General features: G+C 43.3%; 1 protein-coding gene across 5 annotated transcripts in view; it reads left to right on the forward strand.

Annotated features, from left to right (window-relative positions):
* The window catches only part of SFMBT2 (Scm like with four mbt domains 2), a 1,092,424-nt gene that overhangs the window by 954,218 nt on the left and 112,142 nt on the right, over positions 1-26,064 (forward strand). For all 5 annotated transcript variants that reach the window (XM_078677113.1, XM_078677108.1, XM_078677111.1 and 2 more), the window contains 2 exons: positions 17,398-17,507; positions 19,675-19,850. In XM_078677113.1, the coding sequence (XP_078533239.1) occupies positions 17,398-17,507; positions 19,675-19,850 (286 nt within the window). The remainder of the gene's footprint in view (positions 1-17,397; positions 17,508-19,674; positions 19,851-26,064) is intronic.

Here is a 26,064-nt window from a genome sequence, read left to right on the forward strand (position 1 = left end):
AGTGATGCAGGCAGTGTCACAGGTGGAGTCTCCCTCACGCTGATTATTACTGTTTGAAGTGACTTCCTAGTGACAAAGTTCAAACCCAACACAAGAGAAATCCCACACCAATTTAGACAAATAGAGTATATTTTATTAAATACATTCCAAAATGACAAAAATCTAATCAGTAGAACCGAAGATATGTCATTTTAATTTAAACATTTAAGTGAAAATAGCACTAAAAAGCACAAAGCGCCAACTGTGGTTATCTGGTTGCACCAGACCAGTACAAAATCACAAGTTCAGGCCGACCGTGATGGAGCGTGAACGACTACCCTGTCCCACCCAGGCTAGCTGAACAAAGTAAGCAGCAAAAGAACAAACGGCTGACCAGGGTTAAGTACATCAAATCCATATGTACAGTCTATTTAGAGATGGTGCAATCGCTTCTCGCACCCGCCATCCGGAGATACAGATAATGACAAAATGTTCAGGAATAAGGAGGGTGCACTCGATGCGAAGTCAATCAATCAGGCCAATTGTGTCCCAAAATACTTATTTTATTAAGTTAATTATAAAAGTGTCACACAGCCAGAGGGAACTTCATCAGGGGTCAGAAATGCCCGGCTAAGGAATCAGTATATGGTAAGTGGTGGAAAAGTATAAAGTTCCAAAACGCTCTGCCGGTTATTATGCCCTGACGCGCAATCTTTGCTCCGTAAATGCCTCACACCAGGAACCATTTATTATAAAGCTCTTTGAAGAAGGAGCCATCCATGGACTCGTGTGCTTTTTAAATCTACTTGAAAATTTGAACCATGTGCTCTCTCGAATGGAGCTCCTACAACATATGCTCACTTCTGATTTGAGGTTGATCGCGTTTTGGAACTTTATACTTTTCCACTACATACCATATACTGATTCCTTAGCCGGACATTTCTGAGCCCTGACGAAGTTCCCTCTGGCAACTGGGAACGAAACATGTTGTCTGTGTGCCAGTTTTATGATTAACTTAATAAAAGAAGTATTTTTGGACAAATTGGCCAGATTGATTGACCGCATTGAGTGCACCTTCCTTATTCCTGAACAGCTGAACAAAGTACCTTAAATCCTGGTTGCAAAGAGATAGAGAGTTCCTCGTTAAGGATGTGTCACGCAACACAGGTGATGCGAGATCTTGGGGTGAGGAGATGTGCCGCGCACTAGCGGTTCCAGTGACATGCAAAGTATGACACAAAATCCTTGTGTGGAGATGCATCACGCAGCAGTGGTTCCGATGAGATGCATTGGGCGAGGCAATGTCCTTGCGTAGAGATGCAGAGTCCTGTGTTCAGAGATGCAGGTCCATTCCTTCTCACCCAGGCAAGAGGGCAGCAGGGCAGCAGTCCAGAAGTGGCAGTCCTCTCACAGCACATCAGTCCTTCTTCCTGGCAGAGTCCATATGGATAGATGTGTACTGAAGAGCTGGAGTCTGAGGTTCAATATGTATACCTGGTACCCATTTTGAAGTAGAGGAAGCTTCTAGAGGTTTCCACCCCCATGAGGTGTCAGGCATCCCCTTCCTCTCAGTCCTGGTCCCAGCTTGCCTGGGGACGCAAAAGACCAGTGTCAAACCCTTTGTGAGAGTGCTCATGCAGAACCTTTGTGATGTGCAAGTGTGGTAGGCGACAACTCCTCCTCCTCGTTAACTCAAAGTGGCCTATTCTACCAACACCATCTTTCTTTTGTCTAACTATCTGGGAGCATACACAAAGACCAATTGCCAGCTACACCGAGGCATGTGACCCAGGAAACAGGCTGCAAGAATCGAATAGCTATGACAAAAAAATGCATACTTTCTCAAAGTTGCATTTTCAGAATGTGACTAAAATCTGACTTTACCTTTGAAGATGGCTTTTAAGTACAAATATTTAGACACCAAACTCCAACTGTATACCTGCTCCCAATTGGAAGTTACATCTTATTAAATATAATAAGGTAACTCCAATGTTATCCTATGGGAGAGGTAGTCCTTACAGTAGTGAAGAACGAATTCTAATGTTTTTTATTAACAGGAAATGTAAGACTTAAAAGCACAAGTCCTACTTTTTAAACACACTGCACCCAGCCCTCTGGACTATTAAGGGCCTTCTCTAGGGGTACCTTTATATGTATTAAAAAGGAAGGGTTTTGCCAGCTAAAGGTTTATTCTACGCTCACCCATAGAGGGAATGCCACACTAACCAAATGCTTGTCTCAGTCAAATCGGTATAACCAGGTTGACTTTATGCTCCAAGCTGACTACCAGGCAGGACGACCTACTCCTGGATGGTCGAACCACTCTGATTAAATTGGCATACATGGTCTGTTAGAAAAGGAATGCTTGTACAGTCACGTCTGTTGTTCCAAGCAATTCCTGGCTCCTGCTGGTCGTGGTGGGTGTTGTATCTCTAATGGGCAGGTAGGACCAATCAATCTGCCTTGTTGCCAGGTACCTGGCTGCCCATCCCTGTGTAGCCTGGCTATGGTTTGAAGATTCAGGCAGGATTGACAGCTCTGACAGGATGCTGTCAGTGCTCCACCAGGCCCAGTTCTTGGTCGTTGAGGCATTGCTAAGCTACGTTCATCAGCCCATTATGTCACATAGTGCCCATAATAGGTTTCCATAGGATCAGGGAGGTTTCACCCACTCTGTCAGGGTGAAAAGATACAAAATGTTCCAATACAAGCTCTAGCAAGCCTTAGGTGCATGTCACTGTGCCTGGGCTCCACTCACTGGTTTTTGGTATCACAACATTTATTTGTTTATTTTATGTATTTATATGAAAAGTTTTATATAGTGCTGGCTAGACCCGGAGGTATCAGAGCGCTTTACATGATGACGAACATTGTTTCAGAGCATAGTTACAAGTTACATGAGTTACTGGAGCGAAGTTACACGCATTAAAAACATAGATGTAAGGAAAACAAATCAGGCAAGGGGGAGAGATTCAGGGGAGATAGGAAAGGAGCTGGGGAGGTAGACCAAGAATGAGAGAGGGAAAGAGGAGGGGGAGGGTGAAGGAAAACGCAACCAGTAGAAGAGAAAAAACAGTGTCCGGTGTGCTGTGATCCCAGAGGAAGAGGTATCGTTCCCACACTCCTGCTGTGTGTGGTTTCCTTTTTTTTTGCAGAGTTTTATATAGCGCGAACTAGACCCGAACCGAATCGGGTATCAGAGCGCTTTACATAGCACCAGTTACGTTACATGAGGACACACATTCATTTTAGGCACGGGGAGATTAAGTGATTGGCACTTGTACACCTGAACCTCTGAACTGTAAAGGGCACCCAGATTTCAAAATCACTTTGGTACTAAGTAAATGGTATGTATGGCCTATACAAATACACTAAACAGAGCAAAACATAACATTTGGATCCTCCACTAGTCCCTCGATGTACATCCCTGTGCTCCGCCTTTCAATGTTCCTTTTACAACTTTCTCTTCCTTGTTCTCCTCTGTTCAGCCTCTTCTTTCCCTTTCCTGCACCTCTGTTTATACTGTAACACAAAAGACTACCCTCACCCTATTTACTTTAGTTTTCCTTATAACCCTTTATATTATTTCTCATTCATTTACATTTCGATTCTTGTCATTTTAGGCACTGTGGAATATTTTACATTTCTTCATTTTTTTATTGTTGCTCCAGACATACAATTTGAGGCCAGTCTTTTTGTTGAATTGTCGTTTTTTGTCAAAGTGACTAAGTCAAGGTGGTTGGGACAGGTTTCAATAGAAGCTTTCATCAAGATAACATAGTTCTATATAAACACTTCTGCAAACAAAAAAAAAGTCTCATGTTTATCGCATCTATTTCAGTGTATAGCCCATCTTATGTTTGAGCTCACACATCACTAAAAATGGACAAGCCAACAAATAGAGAGGGTGAAAAGAGCACGATTCCAGCCATGGCTCAGTCATGGCCTGAAGAACAAAAACTAAAGCAGAGTCATCACAGGTCTGCATTTAAATAAAACTTGACATTCTAGGCTTCTGTGTCAAAAGAAAGAAAAGCTCATTCCATATTCTACTCATGTTGTGTTATGGCTAATCTCTTTAATTATGTAGAAGAACGTCGTGGACCAGGGTCAGCGGACTCGACAATTCTCGCCTCGGTGCCTACTCTAACCAGGGGTCCCACTCGGCAACTCTGGGCATTAGCTTGCCTAATCTCCACAACGGCCCCATCAACGCAGGGGATGCCTGGCTCCACTTTGGGGATACCCAGTAGGGAACATCCCACAGGGAAAGCCAGGACGGGTTCCCCAGCGGTATACAGCGCCGGGACGCCCCTTTGCTGGGGCAGCTGTGCGCTTTACAAGTATACAACATTTAACATTTAACAGGTTTGCGTTATTACAGTCACTCTCTTTCAGGTGGATACACTATCAAACTGCAGATTCCACATCTTCAGAATATCCCCAGGCACCAGACCGAATCTTGAAGATTTCAACAGCATTGCTACTGCATACAGCTAAATGGTGCAGTTTGGCTCTACAATCACTTCACTTTGTCCTGGAAAGCATGATGGACCTGCATATAAGCCCCACCCAATTGTTGACGTCAGTTTTTTTCTTCTCTTTGTCTGTGTCTTCTGACATGGAGCCCAACAATCATCAGAGGTATCAGAGTGCAAATCTCTAAATTCAGACCTCTTTAGATAGAAAAAGGATCATTTACCAGAACAGGGAGGAAGAAGGGCAATGAGAAATCTGCACTTGGGTAGAAAATCCACCATAAAGAGCGTTCCTGAAGGTAAGTAACTTGTTCTTCTGGAATACCTCTAACCACAGATTCCTCACCTTTAGAATAGATACCAATGCAGAACCGCTTCAAGGTAGCAAGCCTGTGAAATGACTCACACCAATATGTTCTGCAGGTCCGAACAGGTGAAATATCCATCCATTCGGACCTGACTGTCAAGGCAGTAGTGCTTCTCGAAGGTGTATACAGATGTCCAACTTGCAGCCTGACTACTGTCACGGCAAGGAACTCTGTGTGACAGAAGAGTGGTAGGAACGTTGGCCTTGAAGGAATGGGCCTGCAATCTCGCCAAAGACTTCTTGTTAGCCAGTGCTTAGCAGAACTTAATGCAGAGGACTATCAGCCGTGACAGAGTCCTTTTCTGCACTGCCTTTCCTTTCCGTGCCCTACAAAACCTCACAAACATCTGATTATCCACCTAATGGTCTTGGTTGATAAAGAAACCTAAAACTTTTTTAGGATCCAGCAAATTGGGGTTCTCCCCCTCTTTCAAGGGGTGAAGCAGAACAAACAATGTTGGGAGAGTGGTGGATTAAGCTATTTGAAAAGCAGTCACAAAATCTAGAAAAAAATCCACCCTGCTCTTCAACATCACTTCATATGAGGGGAAAAAGGTGCAAGGTGGCTGCACCAAGAGAGCTTGGAGTTCACTCATGTAGCAAGCTGAAGTTACAGCGACCTGGAACAGTCTCTTCAGCGTCAGGAGGCGTACAGAATTTATGCATTGGTTCAAACTGCATGCACATGAGGGAAGTTGGAACTAAATTACTATCCCACTGTAGCCTCACAAAGGGTTTTGGATGAAGCAGATGAGTCAAACCTTCTGGAAACCTCATCACAATGAGTGATTTTTAACAAGGATGGGTGGTCCCGTAAATGTAAAAAGGACAAAAATGTAATAAACAACATTTAACGGGGCCCAATGCAAGTCCTTGTTAGTCAATAGATAAAACAAACAGTAGGACATCCAACAGTTTGGCCTGTAATGGGTCAGTATTGCGGATGACACCAGGCTAACTTGTCTCAGCCCCCGTGTAGACAGACTTTGAAGAAGGAAGCCTGGCAGCCAGGATGATATCCAAAACTTCAGTAGGAAAATCAAATGCAGTCAACTGCTGCCACACAATCTTCACACATGAAGGTGCAAATTATACCACTTTGGAACAGGACCCCGCTCTGCTGCTGCAACAGGTCTTCCCAAAGCAGTGGTCTAATCGAAAGACAGATGCTGATGCCCTGATGTTCCAGGTACTACTCTTCTTGCACCATCTGGAGCAAAGAGGATGACTCAGTCCCACTCGTCTCTGATCTTCAGAACTCTGTGCAAAAGAGGAAGCGGCAGAAAGGTGCACAGGAGTCATATGCGCCACTCTACCCAGAATGCGTCTCCAAGAGAGATTCTTGGAAACTACAGCGCAGAAAGATTTTGACATTGCGCATTGAATGGTGGTGAAAAGAGCTAGCCAGGGTTCTTACCATTGCTGGAAGATTCTCTGTGTCACCTCGGGGTGTTACGGCCATTGGTGATCCAGCAGATGCTACCGGCTAAGTGCATCCAGACTAGTTTTCAAAAATCACACCTGGTAGTTCATGACCAGGGAAATACCCGGATGCTCCTGCAAGTCCCAGAGAGAATTTATCCTGGCACAGGACCCCACTCTGCTTTTTGTAGAACAAGGTCCTGAAGGCATGGGGAGGACTTCCCAGCAGGGTGGATAGCTCTCAGAGGTCCCGGTCACAGCTTCAATAGCCTGGGGTTTGTTTTCGCTGAGCATGTGACCCATTTGCTGGCATGTGGTGTGACTAAGGGCCCAAGACAAGATTCCAAATGTCCATGGGGAGTTGCCCTGCTTTAGACGGATTAAAATCTGTGACAGAGCTCCAGCAGGCCTGGGGTGCATTATCCTTGGCCTTCATTCACCAGCCTGTTGTGTCACAAAGTTCTCAGGAGGGAGTTATGAATGCATCGGTTGAGCTGGTGTGAAAAGATCTGTTGGGTGCCAGTTAAATGGTCAACAGGTCCAGGGTACGTCCCAAGGCATGGGCTCCATTTACCGGAATGTTGGATCACAAAGATAGGGTTCTAAAGGCCCAGGGAGGGTTCCCCAGCTTTTCTGGGGTCAAAAGATCCAACCAGGCCCCAGCCAATGCTGTAGGGGGCCCCATGACTAGGCAGGGCTATAGCCACAGCCCAAAATATGGAAACTGACCAGCAGTTTTCCGCAGGGCTAGTCCATTAAACAAGGCTAAACAGTATCTCCCATCAGTGCAACCAGATGGCCACTTTTCAAGTCCATTCATCTAGTCCCATGTGCTATAGGGATGGATGGGCTGCTCAGATAGCCAGGTTACACTGATAGTGCAGAGGAGGACTCTTTTGAAGTTTGTAGCCCGACCAGGGCTCCAGGAGTTCAGATATATTCACTCAAACGCCTGTCGGTTTCATCCAATGTACACTGATTACAAGATAGGCTAGTTACCATCCTCAGAATTGGAAGGAAGACAGTCCTCAGGACCTGTTTTCATTGGATTTTTCTCTTCTAATGGTGCAAGGGTCCCAGCCAGCCCATGTCCAGCCCCCAGAAGCCTGCATCATCTGTTGCTCAAGGGGCACTTCTGCAAGCCTGCCAACTGCAACATAGCAGGCAAGGGCACAAAACGGACTTCACAGGCAGGGTGGCCTACTCTGGGATGGTCTAACCAGCCGTGTACTCTGATTAATTAAGCATACTTGGTCTATTTAGAGATGGACTGCTTTGACAGCCACATCTGTTTGAAGCAAAATGCTTCCACTCCACCTGGAAGTCTCTGACATAAAAATTGCCCCTAGTAGTCTAATCGGAGTGGATGAGGTTGGGCAGTGCTACCTGTCTCTTCTCCACTGGCTCTTCCCTGAGAGATAGAGGCCCAGCCATGGCCTAGGCAGGGGACTCTCGATAAACAGGGGTCAAGCCCTGGCTCCTGCCCGCTGTTCATATGACCAATGTGCAGGTGGGGCCAATAAACCTGCCTTGTTGCTAGGTACCTGGCTGCTCAGTTTTGTGTGGCCAGGCAGGGTTTTGAAGACTCACCTGGTCCTGCCCGGATGTTTGCTCACCCACCTCTTTGGACTGGTAAAAGGGCTTCACGTTTCAGCTACTATGGGAGCTTCTTCAACTCCCAATGTCATGGGGTGGTGCTTCCGGTCCAAGCACCCAGAAACTTTTATGGAACTTTTTAGATTTACTCTAAGGGGGAGCTACCTTTCTCCCATTTCTCCAGCACTAGCAGGTAGGCGAAAAATGCAAAATTTGACGATTGGCCGAGTATCAGTAAAGAAGGCAGCTATCTGTGAGAATCAGTGTGTTACAGGGCATTGGTCATAAACATTTTGATAGCACTGTGTTGCTCCTGGCATTATGCTCATCTCCTGGTTGCTTGAACATCAAATGCCTGGGGCCATCTCAGGGAATGGGTGAGGCTGCTGCAAAGGGCTTTGATCCCTCTGTGCCCTCAAGGTCCGATTCCAATCACTTCTTACTCATTTAAAGTTGAGTTTGAGCAACCCAATGCCTCTAGTCATTCTCGTTACCAGCTAAAAATTGGGTTTCTGGGCTTCAGCTATCCTGAAATCATGAAGTATTAAGAATCTAAATCTCGTCCGTAAGCCAGATGTATGAGTTTTATAAAAACCTGTCCAATGATGATAATGTCAAAGCTTGCAACAAATCACCAAAATGATTCAGAATCTGAGTTTAAAAAGTTGTTGAATTATAGACAAAGAATGGGCTGTTTGCTGAGCAAATGTTTCTGCCATAAAGGTTGATGGCACGTCTTTGTGAGTTAGGTTATTTTTATTACATTTATCAGTGCGCATATGTATCATGTCAATTTTCCGCCATAAATGACTATTGAAAACTTTTTGAACACTCAGTAAATACAATTGTTTAGTATGGTAGGAGGGAATAAAGGAAACTGGTTTTACCAGGAGTTTGCAAGCAAGATCAGAAGTCAAAGGATTACAAGCACCATAGAAAGCCATTCCTTTTCAAAAAAGTGAATGTCCTAAAGGACTATAACATCCAGATTTACAAATGAAAACAAATTTGCTAATGGCCATCAATAAAATTCAAAAGGGAGACACGAGGTGTGTTGTAAAAATGTGTCATGTATGCATTCATACCATCTAAGCGATGTGTACTTTTGACAGCTATAGAAATGACGGGTAAAGGCATTAATCTATGCAAAATCCACCTGAGATGTGCATCCTTGATGTGAAGCATTTTCGAATCAAGCGAAAATTACAGATTCATGCCCTTATATAGGTGTGGCGGGATGGACGGGACCACGAGAGGTGTAAGTCTGGGTAACCGTGGTTTTATTGATTTCAGCAAACGCCTTCTTGGCGTTACATTACGACAGTATGGTAAGGGAGGCTCAGTGTCTCTACGCGCCGGGGAACTTCTCTCTTTTAGTTGGTCCACGCCGGTTCTTCCTCCCTCCCGTAGACTCCTGGGAGTTGTGGTCACTCTCGAGTCCGTCGTGGCCGCTGGATCTCGGCAAACAAACAAAAGAAGAAGCCCGCTTTAGTACAGTGCTCGGGTTCTTCTAACGTGCATAGGGAAAGGGAGTGAGGAGAACACACGTGCATCTGAACCCTGCGTCGTGCCGGTGGTGCGTGGTGGGGATTGGGGAATAGTGCAGGGGTTTTGCCGTCGGGTGCTCTAAGGAGGTTTAAGACCTCTTCTCCCCGCCCAGCCCACGATACGATCATGTACCTGGCTGAGCCACACTTCCCTTGAAGCGTGGCTGGGCGAAGCGCCTTGACGTTGGCCTCCCGGCTCTCCAGTCGGTGGTCTCGCCTCCTCGGTCGCTTCTCTGGCGGTCTCATGCTGCGCGCCTTCCGTGCCTTCTCTCCTCCGTTCGCCTCCTCCTCTGCTCCACGCTTCTTCTTCCTCTCCGGGTGTCGAACACCCTGGTGACCGGGGGAAGCCGGTATTTCCTTCCGCCGAACCTGCTGACCAGGGGGCGTGTCCAGGCTCAAACTCTGCCCAATTAAAGAAACAGTCCCCTTCGGTTTCGTGTTGGGCTGTCGAAGCGCATGGAGACTCCCCTTTCCAGTCCTCATGCCGCTGCAATGGGGAAACAGAGGGGACAAGAGATCGAGGGTGTGTTGATGAGGGAGGACCCCCCTCCGCCCCTGGTCACAATAGGTATAATTCACATTGCCCTTATATAGGCATAGAAATCATACCCATATTTAGACATAACCCATCCAGTCCAAATACAGGCATGGCTACTTACAATAGTTCCAAAAAACCACAACGATTTCTTGGAAAACTCAAATTCAGCAGTCTGGGATTCAGCTGTCACTTGAATATTGATTTGTCCTAGAAATCATGGCGTCTTCAAAGAACTACCATTCCCTTGGGGCTCTTTGGTGACGTTATTATGTCCGACTTTACATCAAACTAGGCACCTTCAAGGTATAAATATGCCTACACTTGCCCTAGCAAAGACACGGTGGTTCGGAGCAGCTCGACTATCTACTTGCCTGACGCAGCTCGCTACAGCAAGTGCCGAAGGAAGCCGACCATCCAGCTGACGCACTGACAGAAAATCTGTCCTTTCTCTCGCTGAGAATCCAGCTCCAGTGTTTCCAAGCTCCCTCGCGGGGTGTTGGGAAATCGAGTCCTGAGACAGAGATACCAGACCTCCTTCATTCTAAAACAAAGGTACGGAGCTGATTAGACCCTAAGAGAAATCTTGGTTAGATTCTTGGCAAAGAAAACTAACCTATGCTACACCACACTTACTTCTTCCCTTGTACAAGACTTAGGTTAGGTACATTGGGGTAGGCGTATTTTAGAAGCACCAGTTGAGTACTTTTTAGCCTTTGTTATTTATGTATGTATTTATCTATGGTCTAGGAACCATACAATGCTTTTACAGTATTATTTTATAATACTCTTCTTACTGTACGCATTATACTTTGCAACCAGTATTACGATTGTAGCAGTTCATTTTAATTGTCTGAGAAAGAAGACTGTTCAATAAACCTTTTATTGAAAACGCCCGACTCTCTATTTCTCTGCACCTCTGATGAAACGAAGCATGCACGATTGACTGAGTAAAATATCTATCTATTGTTTCCACATCTATGAAGATCAGTTTTATCTTGGGGAAACAAAGTTGTCATGTTTATGCGGTTGTCAGAAACTAATCCCTTCTTGTTTATTCAAGAAAGTTTCTAGTGACCTCTGAGCTAGCCGGCACTCACAATTAAGTCTAATATATTTCGATAGAGACCTAGTCGACCTAAGTCCTACGTCAAATATATAGGATATATTATTCCAATGCGCAGAGCCTATTGGGAATATAGGAACTACACTACATCCTCAGCTTCAAGAAAAGGCATACTCACTATCTGTTTGATTGAGAGAAGGCTATAGGATGCCTCTCCTTTTCATTGCTCATTTGCCTTGCAGCAAATGGAAAAGAAGAGAGACATTTTGTTAATCAATGACCAAGGCAAGGCAGTTTATGTGAGCTACATTTTTGTAATTCCCAAATTAATTGTGTCAGTGAACCCATTGGAGCTTCTCCATTCTGTAAGGAATTTAAATCTTAGAGTAAAAAATGTAGAGCTGAATAAGTGATAGAAGGGCACGTGTTGGCTCCACCATCTTTAAACCTACGCAGACGGCCCGATGAAGTGGAGCTGGCAGAGTGAGGCTTCAGAACTCCTTTCCTATCGGAGATGATGGTCTGATAGCTTTTTCTTTTCTGTCCATCTCAACCAAAAAAGTCTGCACTCATGAACAGGAAAAAAACAAGAAGCCAAACACCCAGGGGAAAAAACTCCCTGGGTTTGGTGGTCATTAGTTATTTGATTTTCGAAACCAAACTTGCATTTTAGGAGGCTTTTTTCAGAACACTAAAAGTTTGGTGGATCCTGTCAAACCATCGGTGGCCATCTACCAAATGATTGTTTTGTAAAGGAACTGCCATGAGCTCACGGTCTCTCAAAAAGAATAAAGATCTCCAATGGGTCAGTAGTGTTCTCTACATTTGGCATTTGATAGTCAATCACAGTGGCAAAGGGAATGTCCTCCTCAAGACTGACTGTTGGACTACCACCTGCCAAACTAAGGGGCCGATTAGGATGGCAGACGGATTGCCCCCGCTGGGCTGGCGGTAGCCACCGCTGGCCCGGCGGGGGCAATCCGTCCGCCATCCTCACATAAATGACCCGCCGCCACATTAGGATGGCGGGGGAGTCCGCAACGGACGGCAAGACCGTCCGCCACTTTTACGCCGGTCGATTTCGCGACCGGCGGAAAAAAGGGCCTACATATGTTGGCGGTGTCTGCGAGACACCGCCAACCATATTACGATGCCGGTGGTCTTATGCCTGGAAAGGCATACGGTCTTTGCTTTGGGGCCCTTTGTGGACCCCCAGGGTGAAAGGGGGGTGGGGGGTGCACATGGGGGGTACCTATGGTACCCACCTGCGTTTCAAAGCACAATATGGCAGGTACCGCGCGGTGCCTGTCATGTTGTGCTTTGAAATGCACAACATGCATTTTTAGCATTGCGGCGGATGGTGCTTTCAGCACCGCCCGCCGCAATGTTAAAAATGCGGGATGCACCCCCCACTGTGGCAGGTGCGTCCTGTGGTGGACGGTCCCTTTTTACGATGGGATGGCGGATGGACAAAGTCTGTCCGCCATCCTAATCGGCCCCTTAATTGGGCCCTCATTTTGAAAACAGGTGTCCAAAGATTTAAAAGCTGCCTGCATCATTTGTCAGCTTTCCTGAAACTTTCTGCTGCCTTTCCCTATGATTAGTATTCAGAACCATTTCATTTAACTCATTATCTGTAATGTTTTCTTTCTGTTGCCACTCAACAAAAGATCTCAAATTATTTTCACAATTGATGATGTCTTCAAATCTAAAAGAAAAGAAAAGCCCTTGCAAGTGGTATTTTAAAAGATAATTTCTCTAGCAGGCATGCATGATCTAAATGACACTTTTCTCATTGATGCTATCCTTCTAATATGTGTAACCCTGTTCTAGAAGTGAATCAATAAACTTTGGTAAATATACGGATATGTTTTACATTTTTCCCGTTAATTCAAATAGTAAAATGCAGATAGATCTGATCTATCATTGATGTTAATGTGGGAATACCTATTTTACAACTTCTAAGATGTTTAAGTGTTCCATAATGTTCCTACTATTATATATTTCCCTTTGGCTGTTTGAGCAATGAATGTAGTGATCCCCATAATGATGAAAATGGAACAGTTCCCGAGGATAGTCTTGATCAAAATATACATCTTTGTTGAATAATGAACCTTACAAACTCAAGTCATTCACCAGTTTTTAACAACATTGGTATCTCATGAACTTGTAACAGGACTTAGAATAACAATGTCTGAGAGGTTCTAAACTGATAAGGAATTTAAATCATTTGTATATTTCCAAAAATGAGACACTGGCCACCTCCCATCTAACTCAATCAGACAGTGGAGATTCAGTCATATTGACTCAATTAACATTTTTTAGCTCTCTGTGGTGAAAAATGAAGTTGCAGCTCCTTGTTTGACAGAAGTTGTGTGGAACATAGTGCCCATGAATTATTAAAAAATAATAATCATTATAGTAATCCACAAAATAAATGATGATATAGGGGCATAGATCCTAATATGGAAACATAATGGGCAGATATACCACAGCAACAAATAAAGATCCATCTGTAACATTGACATTGTATACGCCTTTACCAGATGCTTGCTAGGGAAGAAATCTCATCCTAGTTTTTTGTTTAGCTGTCTGGTGCTTGTTTCACCCTAACTCTCAGACTCATTTTGTGTGTTGCCATTTTATAGGCATTAAGTACTTTGTTTCTCAACCTACCGAGGTATATACTGCCAAAAATACTTTAGGTAGTTCATGTTTACTATCTTATGTGAGAACAGCTGTCTCTTGAATGGTACCCGAGAACTCCAGAAGAGTCTCAAAATTACCAATCAACTTCATCTCCAAACTAAAATTTGAGTGGCTCTATGTTCATAACGTATTTGATTTAATAACTCTGGTCACACTGCTAAAGATAGTGTACTTTGCTTTGTAGAATTTATACTCATAGATATTGTTCTTCATGTAGAAGAATCCTCTACAGGTGGTATCATACCAAGAGGACCACACATAGTCAATATTCTATGCTAATCTTGGGTTGCAGTGTGAGGTTAGCCTGCTTCCAACTGATCAGTTTTGCAAGCAGCCCAAAATGGGATATCTGCTACCTTTGTGGGCTGTTTACCCATAATCATTGTATTAGTCTGTTGATTAACTGTCTGCAATGGAGCAGGTTCCTGTGCAATAGCAGGGACTTATATGCAAGTCCCTGTAGCACATATTGTTGAAAATGTATGTATACAGTCACTAATTCAGGTAATGAGTGTCTCAGTTCTGGGGTATTCAAATTTGTTTAATCCAGACAAGTATAACCAACTAATACATGCCAGATAGCCCCTAGGAGTCTTAAGGGATCCATTATAAAATTGTCCACAAGTGAAAAGTGTCCCTCAAACCTGATTGATGTTTTTGATAACCCATAGGAATTTCTAGTCTTTGATGTTTCAAGGTTTTGAGGAATAGTGACATCTTTGTAGGTATGAAATGGCTAGTGATTAGATCTACAGGACCAAACTACAACAATAAGTAAAATATTTATGTTAAGAGATGTGTTGTGATTGCTTTCATAACTAGAATTATCTCATCCCCACCTCATGAAAACCTCATCTGTTACATTACTCTGTCAATGGACCCCCAAAGTTTTCCCTTATCACAACAGTTGCAGCCGCTATTTTAAGAGATATTCTGAATGAGAGAGAAAAATATGAATGAATGGGGAAAACATTTTGCTTTTAAAAAAAAATGTTTATTGCTTTTCAGCATATTTAACAAAGAAGTAACTTTCCCCAGTGCATGGTCACTCGTTGTTTTGCTAATAATAGTGCGACCACCACAAACCTGCGTCCTGAAGTTTGAAGCTTTGTGACAAGGTCCAGCATGCATATCTCGGGGGTGCAGTCCACTAAGTTCAACGTCATAGATTACAGGTCTCACACCACATGTACCCAAAACTGCTTGACTGGGGTACATTTCCAGACAAGGTGCATAAAGTCTGCATCTGGTGTCCCACATCTTATGAATTGTGATTTCTCGGCAACCCATACCTGAACAATCTAGCAGGGGTATAGTACATTTGCTGCAAGTATTTGATGAGGATTATTCATGAATTAGAGTTCGATGTGAGCATCCCTGTCAGTGTACACCAAAGTCCCCAATCTTTCAGTGCTAATGGTGCATCAAGCGAAGCCTTCCAGTGGTCTAGTGCAAGATTTGGCTCCGCCTCGTATACCTACAGATGGGAAAAGTAATTAGTGTATATCAGTAACTCTGTTCGGCGTGTGTGCATTTAAACACTACTGTTGTCCTCTTCCTCAGCAGGGTGTTCCCACTTGTATTGGGATAATTTGATGGTGAATTCCATCACTGACATGGGCATCGTAAAAATTATAATTTTGCCCTGATGGTCTATGGGCAGTCGTGCGGGCTAGAGCATTGCGTATGGGATGTCTGCTTATTGCAGCTTTTTTTGACTGGTAAAAATTATTTACAAGTAGCTTGCGCATTGCTGTGAAGTCCAGGAAAAATGACACAGCATTTCTTAGATAGTTAATGTCTTTTTCCCGTGCCAGTCTAAGCACTGTATCGCAGTCACAATAATTTAGTAGTTTGACGATGACCAGCCTTGTTGTGGCCCCGGGGGCCAACTTGCTGCCAAGGACCGATGGGCCTGCTCTACCAATAGCAACTTGGAGTGGTGTTCAGAGTTGAAGATGTCTGTAACTCTGCTTTCTCCATTGGAATCCTTTTTGCCAGTGCTCATTGATGCCTGTTATTGGCAAGTTGTTGTGGCAGGAACGTGCTTCTAAATCTGTTTTTTGCTTGTATGACTTGTGGTAATGTGTTGCTCCACCTCTGTCAATCTTATCATTTGCCTGTCCAGTTTGGCAGTTACATGTTCCATCCCAATGTTAAGATTACCTATTTTCCATCCATGGACTGCAGGCTCTGCTGCAATGCCAGCATGGCACTTTCCAAGGCTGTAGTGCCCTGGTTTTAGTAGTCCATTTCTTCTTCTGTTGTCGTGTCTGGCGAAGTCCTGTTGCTTTTTTGCGCCTCAAAGGTGAGTCTCAGTTGACACTTGTCTATTTTCTCCACTTGGACTGTTAAATGTGGCGTTGACTCAGTGATAGGGGGTAACCAGCGTGCTCAGTACCCTGGAGATTAGTATGCAAAATCAGAATCGAAGTCAGGGATCGAAGTGCTCAGCAGCACAAGTGTGTTATCAAAGACCAACTCAGTTCAGGTCTTCTAAATTTCTCATGAAAGAGTGCCTTATGAAGCTGCCGCCCATCAGAGTCATTACACAGCAGGCACTACTACAGAATTGATAGGCCCTAGGCCAGCGCCCCCCCCCCCCCGGGTTGATTCCCTCATTTGAGCTACTCTGGCCACTCCCCCATGGATGTCTCAGCCCGGTGTAGGTTTTGCTAGCAAAACTTGGGCGCACACTTCACCACATCATCTGTTCTGTACTTCCTCAAATCACCAAAGTAAAGATGACGTATGTCTGAATTGTACCGACACAGAGAAATGCTTGATCTCAATTATACTTACGGCCCTATTCTTGTGCACCTGTGTTCAAGGAGTATTATTAGTGTAATAATTTCCTTAACAAATGTGTTCCATGTATGTTACTTCCTACTACTAGCAAGAGGCAAAAAAAGATTTTAATCAGAGAGGAAATCACCAAAGCTGCATTTTGCGTTGTTTTTTTTCAGTGCTCTATCATAGCAAAGGACAATATTCCCCATGCTTAGGTGGTCACCCTTGAACACAAAGAGCAGTATTCCTTGAACCAAGATTGATATTAAGTCACTGGCAGAGGGTCTCAGTCTCCTTGTAATGTTTTTTGCAGAGGCCGTACCTGAAGGGGGCCTCGAGGGCCGGCACCATAACCGATGCCGAGCCCCGGAACAAACTGGGTTTTGGCGCGCAGAAGCGCACAAGAAGCAGGAAAAACACCTGTGCCTCCACCCCGGCGGCCGCAAGGACAGCGTCGGCCTTCCGGCCAATGGGGCCCGGGCGGGGTACAAACCCCCCAATGGGGGAACCCGCTAGCGATGCGGGAGAATCTCAGGGGGGGGAATATAAACACCGCTCCCCCAGGGAAGCTCCTATCTTCGTGGAGTGGGGGAGCAGCATCGGCCAACAAATGACCACCACAAGACACAATTGCATGTTGGCTTATTCATTCCAATGAATACAGTAGGGGAATGTTGCATGCATGCTGGAGTGGGCACATGAAGAATACTGCCCCTGACGCAGACAGGCGGCTAAACCCAATGCAGAAACTTGCAAATGACATTCGCGCCCTTGCTAAAAAAAAAAAGAATTAGAGGACAAAAAGGTCAAATATGATCCTGAGAGTTTTGACACTTTTGCTGAGTGTGGTTTAAACCCCTCTTATGGACCATGATTAACTTTGCCCTTCTCCTTGTTGTCTTAACCAGGTCCTTGGCATGATGATTAATGCAGCCTACAAACCAGGGAGAGTGCTACGAGAGCTGCAGTTCGTGGAAGATTCACAGTGGAATTTCCAAGAGGAAACACTCAAAGCCAAGTAAGCATTGCTCACTACTGCCATAAGTAAGATAAAAAACATATAGATCGTCAATGTTAATGTAACAATCTTAAGAAGGCCATGAACATATAGCTCTAACGATGAAATGAGCGGAACTCTTTATAAGATGACAAAAAAGCAGGTGAACAGAAATATAAAAGAAATAACCATAAGAAACCTCCCTCCGTACCAGCTGGAGAGGCAGCCTTGCTTAATCTGGTATTAATTTGGGTTCCTAAATGTTGCAGAAGTGGGTCTTGAAGCACAAAATTACATAAACATGGAAAAGAACGAGAGCCTGCCTATAGGGCCATACGAACTACAGGTCTCTACCACAAAATTGGAGAGGATGTAGAGTTGCTTGCATTGATCTTTTTGGGGGACAGGCATTTTAATGTATTTATGTAACAATGTCTTCAACATCTTCTGGTTCATTAGGAGATCAGGTGCAGAGCAAATGCTTATTAAAAGGATATTTCGAAGTGAGTGTGACTCTTACTGTGCATGCAATGCTGCCCCTGCAGTCCTAGATCCAGCCCCCCCCCCTCTCCATCCTCCTCACCCCACAAAGTGACCCACTCTGGCCCTGTAGTCACTTTTACCCTTGGGTAAAGCAGGTGATAAAATGTCAGCGAAAATGACCCCAGAATTAGGGAAACCTGTGGGAAAGGACCTAGTAAATATGGGCCATCAGGTTATTTCCCATTTTGGGACTTTATCTCATTGCTAGATTTAATGAGGGAGAAACTAGCCCTGATCATCAAATCCAGTCTCAGTAACTCCATACCTTAAATGTCGCCACTTCAGCATGAGGGTAAAAATATTGTGCTGTAGAGAAGTAAATACTCATGGGGAGCTCACAAGACCAAACTAAGGGTCTGTACTTTAGAGTGCGGTTACTCTGTCAGGGTGATGGACTATTTAACTGCACTCCAAATTTAGAGATGTCCTATGCCCCAGTGGGCATCTCTTACATTGGCAGGAACCGTCGTCGTAAGTGTGCCAAATGACTATATCAACATGACTGAGCCTTTCGGCACACTTTCAATTTTCTTTTTGAAGAAAAAAAAGCAGTGAATCCCCCTTTGCCACAGGAGTTTTCTCCCATGGTAAACGGGTCATTGCAATGTTTTTACATTCACTTGCCACCACTTTTTGAATGGCGGTTTGTGAAAGTAAAAACTTTCCCTTTATTCATCCGCTGCAAATAAGGCGGGTGGACAAATGTCAGAACCTCGGATGGCCCTCACTCTGTCAGGCCGTCGGAACAATATGTCAACAGTGGAGAGGGAGTAGTCTCCACCACTGACATACTGAGAGTCAGCCCGACTCTAAGGGGCATATTATTAAGCCCATTATGGCCGCTTTAGCTGCTTTTTTCATCCGAAAAGCGGCGATAATGGCATCGTACTATTAGCAAGGACATGCTAGCGCGTATTTCCTTGCCTTAACACCCGGTTCCCTGTTGCCTCACCTCGCATCGCTAATGAGATGCAAGGTAGGCGTGCCCCTCACAACTACATCATAAAATATCAGTAACAGTGCTTCGCTGTATTTACAATGAAACCTTGTCTGGTTTAGAGCTGATTTTTTTCGCGCTAACTGGGCCTTAACGCTGTTAAATTCCAGACTAAGGCATACCTTACTTGGGGGGTGGATTGTGTGGCTAAGACCACAGACCCTATCATCAAGGATATCACCGTTTTCCATGGAAAATCGCTGGAAAACCAGCGCTGTTCCATGGAAAACAGCCATATCCCCTCTATTGCTGGAATTTTTATCGCCTCTGCGATACGGGTTGTTAATAACTCTCTAACTGTGCAAAACATTCCAGCGATAGACGGCGATAAAAAAAAAGCGCTAAGCGCGCTTTGCGATATTTTTCTCCGCCTATTGCTAATATGCCCCGAAATGAGTTGGGTGGACCTACAATAGGGTGGTAAGGATACTCCATTCAGTTTGTAATGAAGCAACTTTTCTACGTATTATAGATCAGGGCCTTTGGCTTGGTTAAACAGTGATTTTCGTCGTCGTTTGATTTCACATAGCGACACTGTTTCTTATTACAGATGTTCCCTCTGGTAACATATTTTATTATTGTGCTGAAAGGCAGGACATTCCTGGGTATCTATTGAAACACTGCATGACAAAATATATTGTTTTCTAGATACAAAGGGAAGACGTACAGAGCAACGGTCAAGATTGTAAAAACCTCCGATCAAGTTGGTGATTTCTGCAGAAGAGTTTGTGCAAAGCTGGAATGCTGCTCCAATCTGTTCAGCCCAGTGCAGATCACTGAAACATGCTCTGAGAATTGCTCAGTTCAAACTAAAACAAAGTACAGTGAGTACAGAAATGTCATTTTACCAAAAGCAATGTCAACCGTGTAATTATAGGAATGTGATGATATATTACAGCAATAAACCACGAGTTCTTTGTTAGAGGGTGATTTAAAGTTCAGCAGAGAAACCGTGCTGTCCAGCTAAACACACATGATGGTCAAACAGAATATGCCTTTAACCTAATTTCACCAGTTTTGACTTTTTTTCATACATTGTATTATTCAAGATGATATCATCCATGTCTCCTGATTTTGAAGGGTTCTCATTTTTCTGTACGCGACCTTTTTAAGGCCATAATGTTGTACCAAAAGGACATTTATTTACTCGCTTTTAAATAGTCCACATTTCAGGTCGAAAGTATGAAAACAGTATCAGCCGGAAATGCGCGCAGTCAAGGTCAAGTTCTAACAGTTTTCTGTATCTACCTTGCTACGCTTGCATCCATCAGGTTCGCTTCTAGGCCCTCTAGACACTTGGCTGATGAAAGAGTTAACAAACATGTTTCCTTGACTACAGGGAGTATTCGCCATATTACACGTTATTGTCATTTTTAAGCTTAAACTTTAATCTGTCTAGAAATGATTCGATTGTTTTAAAATTCTGTCAGCTCTGACACATTGATACCTCATGAATGTTCCTCTGTAACTCTCTAATAAGTAATGCCAGCCATGTGGAATCCTTACTTCAACATAGGCAGCCCATGTAATACAAATAATGTGCATTGCTATGAAATAAATATTACTAACGCCCCAGGTTAGGGTTTGGGAACTGTGTTTTTTATGCACTTAGGGGCATATATAATATTACATAAGCCAAGGCGATGAGGATTTTAAAGCATATTCCATCATAAATCTTAGTAAACTGCATTTTCTGCGATTTCAAGACAAAGAAAGAAGCTATGACACTACTCTTTCAAACATCTTTTTAAGGCCCAAAATAAACATGGTTTTCCTAGCGCAGCTTATAAGTACAACTCACATCGGAGCATCAGCAACTCTGAAAGTACAGGAAGTGCCAAAATTCAGCAGTCTCCGCTCCTTAGCAAGTCATAAGGGTATGCTGACTCCTTCTCGAACTACTCTCCCAAAAACTCTGCCCACAGGGGAAGATTACAGATGGATTTTCGTGGTTCCCTTCTAACAAATATAAGTCTACCTATGGTTTAGTGTTATATTTAGCAATGTGGGTTGAGGGCTGTTAGAAATTGGGTTATTGGTTGACTGGGGTGTGAGCCCTGGTCAAGCAGCAACCACCATCCTAGGGTGTAAGGCCCAAGCAAAGCCCAAATTAACCTATGCTCACCATCGGGTAGCTTGGCACAGAGCAGTCAGGCTGAACTTGAAGGCAATGTATAAAGTATATGTGCAACACTTCAAACAGTAAAACAGTGACAACACCACATAAAGAGATCCCACACCAGGTTTGGAAAAATAGAGTGGATTATAATAAATAAAACAAGACCACAATGACAAAAATCAAATGAGGGAAACCAAAGATATTAAATTTCAATGTTTTAGGTTAAAAAAGCATTAAAAAGCACAAAGCGCCAACCAGGTATATCTGGTCATGCAGGACCGAGACAAAATCACAAGTTCGTCTGACCAAGATGGAGTGCAGGCATGCTACATGGACCAGGTTAGGCCCGCTGAACAAAGTACCTTAAATTCTGGTAGCGGAGTATTGAGTAGATCCAAGGCGAAGAAGTGTTGCGCAGCTAGATCGATTTGTCGGTTCTGAGATGCAGCAAGGCTGCGGTGCGAGGTCTTTTTTCGTTGTCGTAGAGGATACTGTAGACAGGGCTTGTGATGCGAAGCTCCGGTGTCAAGGCTGCAGCACACAGCTGGCGATGTGTGGGTTCTGAGGAGCTGCAACGCTTCAATGCAGAGGCCGGCGTCCGCGCCAAGCTGCCGTCGACAAGAGATGAGAGAACCAGAGTCGGAGACATGCCATGCCGTCGGTGATGCATCGGTTCTGAAGATGCAAGGGTAACAACATTAAACCAACTAAGACTTTTTAGATCATTTTTAGGGTAATCTGACTAATACTTTTACAGCATCTGCTATATTCCATATTCAGTGTTGAGTTTTTATGGGGTTATGCCCAAGTAAAAACCACCCTGCCTGGGTCATCAATGCAGTACGTTCAAATGGTTGGTCGAGGTAGTCATATATTTTAAACAAAGACATTTTTAAAAATCAGAACAGAAAAACTAACAATTCACCATGGCAGTTCAGAATCAAAAACATTTTTGGGAAATTTAATTCACCAATATACTACCGGCATTAAATGCGATTGTTAATCAAAGCATTAATGGGCCACAATTTGTTAACTTTCCTAGAAAATGTAGCATTAAATCTTTTCGCAGTGCTCTTGAAGTGTAGGGAAGGAGGAATAATTGGGGAAGTGGTAGTGAATTGGTGGGTGAGGGACATGGTAAACGTGTGTGGCACAAATACAATACACAATATATACAGATTGTCCTTTCCAGCCTGTTAAAGGTCAATAAGTCCCTATTTACACATTGCTCATAAGTAATATCACAAATAATCAGTTTTGTTCTATGAGCATGTAGGTGTTCAGATAGGACGGCCTACGTTTCGACCCCAGTGAATTGGAGGGTGAGTAATGTCCTCACGTCGGGGTCTTCATCAGGACAGATGAACATCTAAGAATAATTAATGTTGGTTCAGTATCAAAATAAAGTAGGGAGTGGTGAACATGTCAAGTAGGTAATGTGAATAGCACCTACTTGGGTAAGGAGGGATGTTCAACGTGCAATCCTTATTGGGCTCTCAAAGGGCTCCAGGTATTCTAAAGTTAGAAGACATGCTGATTCAGTATACATGTCATGGTACACATGTCCCCTGTCTGAACTTGTAAACACGCCCCACCTCCTGCCATTGGACTGTGGCGAGGCGAGCCCCCAGGAACCATCGAGCGGCTGCACCTTGCGGTGCACGCACGCCATGGTTCTTTCCTACATCTAGTGTGAGAACGTAGATCTCGCTCATTGTTTGAGGGACCGAGCCACACGTAGGAGGTAAGCCCTGTGATGTTAGCCTTTCTGCATATGTTTCCAGCACTCAGCTCGTCCGTAGTTACACCCTCTCACAACCGTAGGCTTCCGTTCATTTCATGAGCAATATTATATTTCTCGTTGTAAGCTTGCATGCATCGCCACTTTTTGGGCGTCTTATTTTAGGACACTCATTCTAAGTTCTGTTTTTAAAAAATGTCTTTGTTTAAAATAAATGACTACCTTGACCAACCATTTGAACGTACTGTATTCCATATTCCATCTAGACCAAAACAAAATGCATTGTGAAACACCAAACATTTTAGAGCTAACTACATTTTTTTTATAACAAGAATACATTTTCCTTGAAAGCAGTAAGTAAAATAAAAGTTTCAAAAATCTTTTTTTTCCAAGTTAATTCAGTTCATGCTCTCAAAGTATTCTTTCCTCTTTTAGGTTTGGTTCTGTGTTTTTCAGTTTAGCTTTGTCTTTAGCAGTCTTTTCAAGATTTTCAGTGTAGTTCTTCCTCCAACGATTTACTTTCAGGTTCACTTTCAAAGGTGCATTGGCAACGATTTATGAGACAGATTTCTATTTCTTCTACTACACTACACTACTTTACTTGCTACAGATACCTATTTAGGTGAGGCACTTCTTATTTGGAGTTACCTTTCTTGTTGATCTTCCAGCATCTGGTAACTCACTCTCACTGTGTCTAATTCTATTACTTCAGGATTTTCATTGATTTATTCAGTCTCTTGCAGCCAGTGTTTTCTTTTGCAGGTTCATTTCAACTACTGCTTCTTCATCCATTTCTTCTCTGGTAACCACTACTGAATCTTTTTCACCCACTGATGGATTTGAACTCTGGTCAGCTTCAACAGCACAATTTACTAAGAACTACTTTCTTCCTCCGTGGGTTCCTGTAACTCAGATTTTCAACTGCAATCTCTTGTTGCTTAGATCAGAGACTACTTCTTCTTGCTGACACTCGTGCCTTTGAAATTGCAACAGTTTTTCACTTTGATACTTATTTTGAAACTGGACAGTACTACTGGTACATTCACCTGGGTCTTGATCGTCACTTAATTTCATGGACCATGACTTTTTCATAATTTTGTTATCTTCACCAGTAGTTTCACCAGTAGTTTCACCAACACCTTCACAAGTTTCAAAATGTTCAGCATATCTGGATCCACAATGCAAACTTGAGTTTGACTCTGTGAATCAGTGGTTGTGTTCACCACTTCTTCATCCACTACCTTCAAACTTTTTTTGTGAGTTGCATGGATTCACTATGGGATTTCGGCACACCTTCCAGAAGTCTTTTTTACCAGTATGATTTGATAAGGGCCCTTTCAGCACTCCGATAAACAATTCTTACTCATGTGCTTTCTGACAACCATACAGTCGCCATGGGACAGGCTGTGACACTGAATTTCTCTTGTTGCTTTTTTTGCCAAACTCACCTTGTGAGAAACAGATTTCACCATATCAGCCAGACCTTTTCCAATAGTCAAAAACAATGTCAATGTAATTGAAACAAATGCAGCTGAAGGAGTATACGCTAATCTCATTGCTTTACACATGAATCACTTCAAGGGACGAAGTGATAGTGGTATAAAGGACACTGTACCATTTGACAAAGAATGTTCCGACGCCTTCTGCGTATTAAAAGAACGTTTTTTAATCAACCCACCCAGTATGCTTTTGGAGTGGTCCATGATTTTGGTCAGCTGTGGTCATAAAAGGGTTTGATGGTGATTAATTTTCACAATTCCAAAATTGAAGAAACACAGTATTTGAAAACTTTTGTTCTGCCTTTTTCTATGTGATGACCATCATAAAGCACTCCCTTTTTACAGTACTGCATTTTTGTTGGGGAATCCTTATGACCGGCAGGACACTCCAGAGTATTAGTGCGCGATATAAATTCCTTTATAACATAACAAATAACATAACCACTGGCAGCCGAATGATTCAGCAAGGCAATTGTTTCAAGTTACTAGTTTTCTTTTGTCTTAGATGCAAATAGTAGGTCATCGATATATTGCACCAAGACTCAGTTACAGGGCAGCCTCAACATTTCTAAATCTTTCTTCATGGTTTGACTAAATATTGAAGGATTTTCAGTGTACCCTTGTGGAAGTGTACCCCCAATGCGAAAGGCAAAGGGGAACTGACTCTCTTTGTGGAGAGTTATGGAGAAGAACACTTGGCATGAGTAAATAGCTGTATACCTTTCTGCACTTGACGGAATCTGGAACAGAATTACTGCTGTGTTCGATATTTCTGGACAACAAAGGATGACTATTTTATATTTCTTAAATTTTGCACTATCCTCCATTTGTTCAAGGGCTACCAAGCACTTCCTGTAGAATTCCATTTTCATTCAATTTTTCAATGACTGGTTACATTACTTCCTCTACATGTCTTGACAGTCTGTACCGTTTAGTTCTGGAGAAAATAGCATTAGGCTTTTTTATCAGTCCAATCTCTTTACCAGACCTCCTCTTTGACAACCTGTCATAAATCCAGAGATAAATCATCTTTAGTCTAGACTGGGAACAACTCTTAAATCATTTCTTCCGAGTCTTCATCTTGAGTTTCAATTGCAGCACCTTCCAGTATACTGTAAATCACACTGCTCATTTTGCAGAAGTCTCTGCCCAACAAATTCACATGACTCGAGTCACAAAAAATTAGCTGATGATTATTTTACATTGGTCCTCTTTTAACTAGGACATCTGATGTCACCTGATAACCAATTTGTTTATTACTAATCCCTACAATATGAACTTCTCTTCCAGAGAGGGATAGGTTTGAGACTGCAATAGAGTGAAATGTAAATGGGAAGCTCTCCTATCAATCAAAAATGAAACTGGGTGACAATTGGCTTCATCAGAAATGTATTGGCCCTGTGGTCTACCTCCAGGACAGCTCCAAGTAGGCAATCCTCCTCCCACCTCAGAAACCATCATTGTGAGTTATTTTCTGGAGAAATCTGAGGAAAATCATTTCTCAGAATCAATTGATTTTGTTGGTACCCTGGATTGTTTGGCAATTTGATTCTAATGTTTTACTGTAACACTGGGGCTGTAGCCATATTCATGTGAAATGATTTCTGATCATGCATAATCTGCATAGAAGCTGGTTAGGCTGGGGCCATTAAGTGCATGTCTCTCTGTACACAAGGAAT

This window comes from Lissotriton helveticus, chromosome 1_1, assembly GCF_964261635.1.
Source record: "Lissotriton helveticus chromosome 1_1, aLisHel1.1, whole genome shotgun sequence".
NCBI classification, from domain to species: Eukaryota; Metazoa; Chordata; class Amphibia; order Caudata; family Salamandridae; genus Lissotriton; species Lissotriton helveticus.